Raw genomic sequence first — 9,656 nt, 5'->3', positions numbered from 1 at the left:
GAGAGTATTGTTCACCCTCCCGATAAGAAAGAGGAAAAACTGTGGAGTCAATTACAAGTAAGTTGAGCCTACACCCAAGTGCAAACACTTGGCTGTAGCCTCGGGGGCTACTCCCATCGGGAGCGCTGGTCGCGCACCCGATAGAAAAATAACTTCGACAGCATCTATGACAATCAAGGTTTGTAGACTCAACTCGATTCCACGACTCGAGTGGAGTCTACTCCCATCGGGAGCACATGGATTTCATCAAATCCTCCAGAAATATAGTTAAGTTCTTTATCGAGTAGTACAACTTGAGTCTATGCCCAAGTGCAAGCACTTGCCCATAGACTCGGGGGCTACTCCCATCGGGAGCGCTGCCGCGCACCCGATAATTTCAAGAATCGTCGACATCATCTACGCTACACATGATCTACGACATGGACCTCGCCTTGTATTTCTTCGACTTCGGAGATGGTTATGCTTGGAGTTTCTACGCAAGTCTTCGACTTCCCTATAAACTCGGGGGCTACTGACATGGGCATACCCTTCGGGTACCCATTATTAGTATACCTGGCTCGGCCCAATATGGAGAACACCCAATATGGAGAAGGCCCAATAAGGCAACCCGAAGAAGTAGTCGACTAGGACTCTTGTAAAACCCTAGGCTGGTTGCATATATAAAGCTAGCCAGGGCATCCGAAATAAGGAGGACAACAGATAGACAACATAGCTCCGCCTATGGCGGCACCCTGTAAACACATCTATGATCATATACTGGATTGCTAGCAGCACGTAGGGATCCTCCACCGAGGGGACCCGAAGCTGGGTACGTCGTGTGCCTAATCTCGTCCCCGGAACCTCCATCGTCGCTCTCTCCCGAAACCCTAGTCTACAATACGTAGGCATTGATGAGGTGATCCCTCGTCACCAAGCATCTTATATTTAGTAAAGACTTTTCTAGCTTCTCTTGCCACATCACCAAATTCTTTAAGAAGGGTTTCTAAGACAAAAATTTTCTTTTCTCCTTCTTCCATATCACAGAGTGTAAGAAACATATGTTGAATTACAGGGTTGAGATTAACAAATCTAGCTTCTAACATGTGTACTAAAGAAGCAGCAGCAATTTCATAAGTATGAGCAAGTTCTACCAAGTGTCTATCTTCAAAATCTTCAACCGTACTAATATGAGTGAAAAAATCTTCTATATTATCTTTTCCAATGATAGACCCTCGTCCTACCGGTACATCTTTAAGAGTGAACTTAGGAGGAAACATGATGAAATAAGTAAAGTAAATGCAAGTAACTAATTTTTTTGTGTTTTTAATATGGAGAACGCAAACAAGATAGTAAATAAAGTAAAGCAAGTAACTAATTTTTTTTGTATTTTTTATATAAAGCAAACAAAGCAGTAAATAAAATAAAGTAAAGCAAGACAAAAACAAAGTACAGAGATTGGAAATGGGAGACTCCCCTTGCAGCGTGTCTTGATCTCCCCGACAACGGCGCCAGAAAAAGAGCTTGATACGCGTACAACACGCGTCCGTTGGGAACCCCAAGAGGAAAGTGTGATGCGCACAGCAGCAAGTTTTCCCTCAGTAAGAAACCAAGGTTATCGAACCAGTAGGAGTCAAGAAGCACGTGAAGGTCGTTGGTGGCGGAGTGTAGTGCGGCGCAACACCAGGGATTCCGGCGCCAACGTGGAACCTGCACAACACAATCAAAGTACTTTTCCCCAACGTAACAGTGAGGTTGTCAATCTCATCGGCTTGCTGTAACAAAGGATTAATTGTATAGTGTGGAAGATGATGTTTGCGAAGAACAGTAAGAACAAGTATTACAGTAGATTGTATTCGATGTAAAAGAATGGACCGGGGTCCACAGTTCACTAGTGGTGTCTCTCCAATAAGATAAATAGCATGTTGGGTGAACAAATTACAGTTGGGCAATTGACAAATAGAGATGGCATGACAATGCACATACATATTATGATGAGTAGTGTGAAATTCAATTGGGCATTACGACAAAGTACATAGACCAATATCCAGCATGCATCTATGCCTAAAAAGTCCACCTTCGGGTTAGCATCCGCACCCCTTCCAGTATTAAGTTGCAAACAACAGACAATTGCATTAAGTATGGTGCGTAATGTAATCAACACAAATATCCTTAGACAAAGCATTGATGTTTTATCCCTAGTGGCAACAGCACATCCACAACCTTAGAACTTTCTGTCACTATCCCAGATTAAATGGAGGCATGAACCGACTATCGAGCATAAATACTCCCTCTTGGAGTTAGAAGTATCAACTTGGCCAGAGCCTCTACTAGCAACGGAGAGCATGCAAGATCATAAACAACACATAGATGATAGATTGATAATCAACATAACATAGTATTCCATATTCATCGGATCCCAACAAACGCAACATGTAGCATTACAAATAGATGATCTTGATCATGATAGGCAGCTCACAAGATCTAACAATGATAGCACATGAGGAGAAGACAACCATCTAGCTACTGCTATGGACCCATAGTCCAGGGGTGAACTACTCACACATCACTCCGGAGGCGATCATGGCGATGAAGAGTCCTCCGGGAGATGATTCCCCTCTCCGGCAGGATGCCGGAGGCGATCTCCTGAATCCCCCGAGATGGGATTGGCGGCGGCGTCTCTGGAAGGTTTTCCGTATCGTGGCTCTTGTTACTGGGGTTTTCGCGACGAAGGCTTTAAGTAGGCGGAAGGGTAGGGTTGGAGGCGGCGCGAGGGGCCCACACAACATGGCGGCGTGGGCCCAGCCCTGGCCGCGCGGCCCTGGCGTGGCGGCGCCTCGTCGCCCCACTTCGTAATCCTTTCGGTCTTCTGGAAGCTTCGTGGAAAAATAAGACCCTGGGCGTTGATTTCGTCCAATTCCGAGAATATTTCCTTTGTAGGATTTCTGAAACCAAAAACAGCAGAAACAAAGAATCGCTCTTCGGCATCTTGTCAATAGGTTAGTGCCGGAAAATGCATAAATATGACATAAAGTGTGTATAAAACATGTGAGTATCATCATAAAAGTAGCATGGAACATAAGAAATTATAGATACGTTTGAGACGTATCAGACGCTGCTGCAAAATGGGTTCCACGTGTCATCCTCTCTGAACGATAAATGATTTCTTTCTTCGATTTTTTTCACTCATGATTTCTAGAAAATTGACTTTTTCTTTAGATCCCTGCTGCCCTGTTAAGGATGCCGCTGCAAATGGGTTCCATATGTCAGCCTTAATGTACAATGAATGTTTTCTTTATTGGATTATTTTTTATCCTTAATTTTTAACTACTTGGCTTTTTCTTTGGATCCCTTGCTGCCTTTGAAACATCGAGGACGCTCCTACCAAATGGATCTCATATGTAAAGAAATTTAGACAAAAGATGGGCAAGTACTGGAAGGATAGCCCGGAGAGTAACGCGGACAGAGGAGAGCCATGTTCTAGTGAACTGCAACGCCGGGCAAGGGTTTTGCTGGAATTTGAACTCAACATTCATCAGGAATAGGGAGGTTTGGGATATATCACTAAGCAGCTCATGACAGCCAAGATGGCACACAGAATCAATTGCATCGTGGATGCGAGAAGCTACGGGGTTCTGGGCTCTGACTCGTCTCCAACCCGAAAAGTTCTGATGGTACTAACACTTTTCTCTCGACTGGCAACGTTTACATTAACTGCATCTATCATGTGCATGCCCCAAGATTGACCTGTATAGCTCCCTGGTTAGTGGTTAATCCTCCCTGTGCAGTTTCAACAATGAGATGAAAACGTTTGCCAGGACCAAATGCGCCATACGAAATACTGATGAAAACATATACTCCTACTGTTATGATCAATAAGGGCATATGATTTAGTACAACACAGGGGAAGCGGAATGTTAAAAGAAATGATGATGCTTTCCTCTAACAGGAGAAAATCTAGACAAAATTTAACAAAGAGAACTACTACAAAAGAGCACCATCAAGAGTGGCTAGTTATTGGTTGGATCCGCAGAACAGCTTATCAGACAACATTCTGACTGGCATCAAAATGAACACATCCCAGACATGCTTCAACCCAATATCAGCACATAGTTTTCGATGTTGACACTTCAGAAACAAACCAACTTCATTGTGCTTTCCTGGGTTCTGCTGGGGGCTTCCAGAGACCAAGACGGTACTTGTGAGCGAAACTCAAAATCAACTTTCTCTGCACCATGGCAAAGCAACCAAAATAGAGGAAATCAGTAATTCAATCCAAACATAATTCTCTTGTATATTAATTACAATCACATGAAAAAGAAAGGAAATTAAACAGAGAAAACATATCTACTAAGGACTCTACCAGTTGAACTCACATCAATGTTACAATGGCAATTACATTAGCAATTAACAAGCTGTGAACCATCTTTGAAAATTTGTGTGGGTTACAATCTGGATATGTGGATTATCTGAAATGCTTTTGGTGCACATATATGCGCTTGTACATGCTGTTCTCTACAACACTGCTGCTGTAAGTATTACTAGAAACTGAAACATCTAACAGATTTTTGTGACATAAGAACATGTTAAATGTTATCCGCAAATTTACGAGCTACCTAGTCCCTAGGAAACATCACAATCAACCTCTCCCAATGCAGGTTTCTTGGCACAGTATCATAGGCAATTTGCAGACTTGGCATACTAGTTAATGACGAGAGGGAAGCTGTATGTTAGCACAGATACGGCTCTTAGCTCCTCTCTTGCCACAGATGGCATAATCAACATACGGCCTCTCCCTCCCTATTTCTTCTCTTTTTTTCTGTCGCTGTGAACAACCGACTAGTGCAGTTGAGTCGCCGCCATCTCCCTCCCTGCATCCCATCCACCACTCGCCTCGCTGCAGCATCCCCCGCACCAGCATCCTCCCTTGCCTCCCCTAAGCAGCCAATCCCTCATCCTCGCACCCCCCCCCCCCCCCCCCCCTCTCTTCCCCTTCTGGTCCACTCCTCTGTGTTATCCTTGCCAACATCGTTGTCTCACTCTCCCTTGCCGCCAGCCTGCTGTCGCTGCCGGCAGGCCGCGTCCACCTGCGCAAGGACGACGATGTGCACCGTGTACCCACCGTGCACGGCCATGGACACTAGGTGATGTGGTGGTCTCTGAATAGGGAGATGAACTAAGTGCAGGGCCTGGAGTGCTAGCTGCAAGTGGGAGTGGGGATCCTGTTCAACTGCGCCATGGATGATTGCAGATTTGCTTTGATTTACTTCTTCTCTTGCGTATGTTATTTGCTCCTGCAGATGTGCTATGCTTCACCTTTTTTTTTTCTTTCCTTGGACAAATGCTGTTTCAGTTTTCCATCCGACAGTGCTTCTGGAAATTTTGATTCTTGCTAGCTGATGCATATTTTCACTAGACAGATACTCTTTGGTTCTAATTAAGCTTAACTACTGACTATACATGTGTGATGCTGCAGGCACTCTAAATAAGCTGTGGCAGATATGAAATCAATCAAAGTACATAGTCCGTAGTTTTACCTGGAACCTGATTCAGTTTCATGCCTGTCTAGCTGATACCGTGGAAGCTAAAGACTCGATTTATGTTTCACTAGATGCATTCATAGATAAGGAACTGCAAAAGAAACTTTGCTATTGCTCTCCTGAGAAAATACTCGGAGTCAAATAGCCAAGATCTAGTATACTATGAATTTTCAATTTCATTTTGTACATTTCAATTCAAAGAAGGGAAATTATACACAGAGGTGCCGCACGCGGTGTGTTTCCATGCGGCGCGTGCGTGGCCGTCTGATGCGAATCGTTCCTAATGTATCTCTCCACCTTATCTCTTTGCTCCAAAGTCTAAACTAACCACAGCCAGGCAATCTCTCTCAGTTGAGGATGGAAAGGTGGACGGAAGGACAACCTGTGGGGGTGCGGGAAGCCGCCACAGACCCTGCACCTGCATCGCCTTCGGCCGCATTACTGTAACTACAAGGAGCGTGGCGACGAGGACGACTTCTTCCTCACCTCCGGCCTCGCCTCCCACCACCGCGTCCAGCAAAGACATGGAGTCTCTCAAGGTACTGGAATTTTGATATGGTGTATGATGGCACATGAACCCCCAAATTGAAAACCGCAACGGATTTGATATCCATTTACGTGCGATTTGTTCAGGTTCTGGTGCGGATTGTGAGCCTGGCCGAGCGGTGGTCAAAGGCCTCAGGACCCCGGCTACGGCGCTGCCATATGCCAGCATCTCTACCCAGCAGGTATCCACCTCTCTTCACCTCGCCTTGGCAGATATCCTGTAACAGCAAGGGCTCACCTAAAGTATACTGTATTTTTTGTGGTAGCTGATAATTTTATAACTGCTAATTAATCACTTGGTTGGTAATTGTGAATAATTAATCTGGTAATGGTGATTAATTAACCTGGTAATTGCTTTTGAAAACAACATGATAATTGCTTTACATACTACCTCCATACCGGTTTACAGGGGTATTACGCATTTCGACAAAAAAGTTTGACTACAAATTTGATCAACAAAATATGAGATATATGCCACAAAAATTATACCATTAGATTCATATTGAAAAGAAGTTTCCAATAGTACAATTGTTGTGATATTTATCTTAAATTTTGCCGACCAAATTAGTAGTCAAAGTTTTTTCTCGAAATGCGTAATACCCCTATAAACCGGTATGGAGGGAGTACATAATCTGGAAACAATGTTGATATGCAATTAGGATCCCTAAAGCTATTAAATGGAACTTTCCTAAGAGACAACACTTAAGAGACAACGCATGGGGGTGTTTTCTCTTAACATCGTATATCTCCTAGTATAGCGTGCTACGAGACAATAAACTGGGAAAGGCCTAAATGACAACCCACGCAATAAAGATGACCTGACCTAGTTCATAATTTAGTTCTGCAACCCTAATGCATGGGGAGGGGTGCGTATCTCTATCTTCTCAGAATCAGATCAAGAGCCTTGTTATTTCTAGAAGCATTGTCAAGTTAGAGATTTGCCATCCGTTTTATGTAGTAACACAGCAGTCATGGTCCTCATATGGATTGCCCATATCAGGATTTTCCGTGGGATGATACATTCATGTATGTGTTGAAACATCAATAAGTTTCACACATACCAGGAATTAATTACTGAATTTTCAGAAAACTGTATTTCCTACAAAACAAAATTTCCTGGTTTCAGTTCAAATCTAACAAGAAATTTAGATATCAGTCAGCATACGTACACATGAACCATGTAATACTAACCCAACCCAGCCCAATTGCTGTTGTTATCCAATCATCACAGCATCTGAGAACAAAAAAACCTAACCAAACTCTACATTGACACAGCTAAATGGCCGACGAAGCAGAAGCTAACATAGGAAGGAACCACAGCAATGCCTTGTACGAAACAACATATACCGCAAGAACTAGTGAACCATAAGGAATGTTTGATCTGGAAGACTGGAACAGGGAGACGCACATGTTTGACGGGGACGCCGAGCTTCTTGAGCCGCAGCGTGCGGGTCTCGAGCAGCCTCTGGAGATCTCCGCCCACTGCCTCCTCCAGCTTGGCGGCGTGCGTCTCCACGCCCTTCCCGACCCCGTTCAGGAACTCCACCACGCCGACCTTGGCTGCGCACGCGCAGGAGTTGAACTCTGCTCAGCGAACGAGCTTGGGGATCAGCGGGGAGATAGGCGTACCTTGGTAGGGCTGTGCGTAGAAGGATCTCGCCGGAGCTCCGGCGCCGGTGTGGAGGAGGAGGCGGCGCACATGGGCGAGGGCAGCCATGGGGGGAAGGAGAGAGGGAGGGGCAAGAGAGTGTTCGGGGGGAATTTTATTTTTTACCCATGTTTAGATCTTTTTCCCTATTTTACTTTGCCATCATTATTTCGGGAAGGGGATTTCGTGCACACGAGCTTCAGTGCACCTACCAGCTGTTGCTCTCTGATTCGCTCGTTTTGATGTTTGCTGTTGTGCCAGAAGTATTTGACAACAAATACGAACGCTTAGAAAGATCATATACGAGGTGTTACATATTGGAGTGCAGTTGGTAGGTGGCCGGTGCTGTTCCCCGTAAAGTAAGATGTGCCAGAAGAGAAGGGCGTCTACACGTAGCAGTGTAATGTTCAGATCATGTGTTCTTTAGTATGAGCATCGTTTAGTTATGTGTTTAATGGTGTTGCAGTTTGTAAGCACCATTTGTGTAAGCCTGTTTAATATATATCAAGTTCAGTTTAAGTGTTCATTTATTTCCACAACTCTGAGCCTCTATCTACACCTTGTTCTGAACCCCAGAGCATGTCTCGTTGACAGACAGGAGTGATATTCTATTTTTGTTGACCAGTCAGCCTTTGCATTTACTCGCTCCGCTCCTCTTCAAGTACTTGAGCTGCCAACACTCATCCTCCATATCTGGCAGCTCTCTTCTCGTGGTATCTCCAACCGGACAACACAAACGGACGCTGAGCAATCGTTTGCGACCGCGCGGTCGAAAAATGCGCATGCATCATCTTCTACCGGGGCGAGGCATAGTGACCGGGATGTCCGCAGAGATGCAAACGCGGCTCAAATATGCGGCACGTTTACGTCTCCGCAGACACTGCACGGTCGCGTCGAGCGTCCTCCTTTTTTACCGGATCCTACACGTCAGGGACAGTGAAATCGATCGTGAGCATTTGCTTCCTCTTCCCCTTCTTTGCTTCCCTAGTGCGATGTCACCACCCCAACCCCATCTCGCCGCACTGTCGCAATACACGCCATCTGCTCGAGCCTTGCCGCGCCAGAGAATAGGATCTAAGTTGGGGTAGGTTCTGGGGCGCATCAGTCGCGTGTTTGGGGGTCAAACATCTGCCAGTTGCATATGAATGTTGAAGTTAGTGAGAAGAACATGTCCAAATGCCTACAAACGGATCTGATTGAGCAGTAGTGGACATTGACTGGCCATGAAGACAATACGGAGAGGTCAATATCATCTTATTTTCATGTAGAATTTTAAGAATTTGGATGTAATAACTGAGACTACTTTAAACTTGTTTATTTTGTTGTTTAAACATCCCAATTCATGTTCGCGGAACAAATGCGTCGCTCCACTAGAGGCACCCCAAACGTAAACGGACGCACGGTTAAAAACTACCAATTCCGCGTTCGTTGTCCGACACAAACGGACGCACATCCGAAATGCATCGCCCGTTGGAGATGACCAGCCAAATCCTCTCCTCAGTCATTTCTTCCTCTCTAATCTTAGCAACACATAGTCACACCAATTAAATTCTGAGATGCGTTCGCATCTTTTATAGCAGACCAGAAATCCAAGTTGGTGTACTCATATTTGGTTTACGAATCTAGTAGATGGCCCATCACAAAAATTACATACTTTCTCTGTTCTTAAATAAGTGTACATCTAGCTCTAAACTTTGTCCATAAAAGAGTGTACTTCTATCTTCCCAATGCACTTTAATTGTTTCTCTCTCACGGAAATCAAACCCAATAATATTGAGCATATGTTCTCTTTATCTTCTACATGCATTTAGTTCATTGCAGGTGAAAGAATTAAAGAGAAGAGATGCATCTTTCCAATACATTTTTACTCCACTTTATAATTTATTTTGGAATAGTAGCATGTACATTATTTGTGGACGAGGGAGTATGCAATTTGGAAGCACACC

At 44.5% G+C, this 9,656-nt stretch overlaps 1 protein-coding gene across 1 annotated transcript; it reads right to left on the bottom strand.

Moving 5' to 3' along the window:
* Positions 1-3,815: 3,815 nt before the first annotated feature.
* On the bottom strand, positions 3,816-7,851 carry LOC127343000 (uncharacterized). The gene is made up of 3 exons (XM_051369069.2): positions 7,692-7,851; positions 7,471-7,622; positions 3,816-4,204 (listed from the first exon to the last, which is right to left on the bottom strand). Exons 1-3 carry the CDS (start codon positions 7,777-7,779, stop codon positions 4,124-4,126), a joined length of 321 nt encoding a protein of 106 aa, XP_051225029.1. The 5' UTR covers positions 7,780-7,851; the 3' UTR covers positions 3,816-4,123.
* Positions 7,852-9,656: the final 1,805 nt, after the last annotated feature.

The sequence above is a fragment of the Lolium perenne genome, chromosome 3 (assembly GCF_019359855.2).
Source record: "Lolium perenne isolate Kyuss_39 chromosome 3, Kyuss_2.0, whole genome shotgun sequence".
NCBI lineage: Eukaryota > Viridiplantae > Streptophyta > Magnoliopsida > Poales > Poaceae > Lolium > Lolium perenne.
The sequence above is the reverse complement of the archived record's forward strand: the minus strand, read 5'-3'. Positions and strand labels throughout refer to the sequence as shown.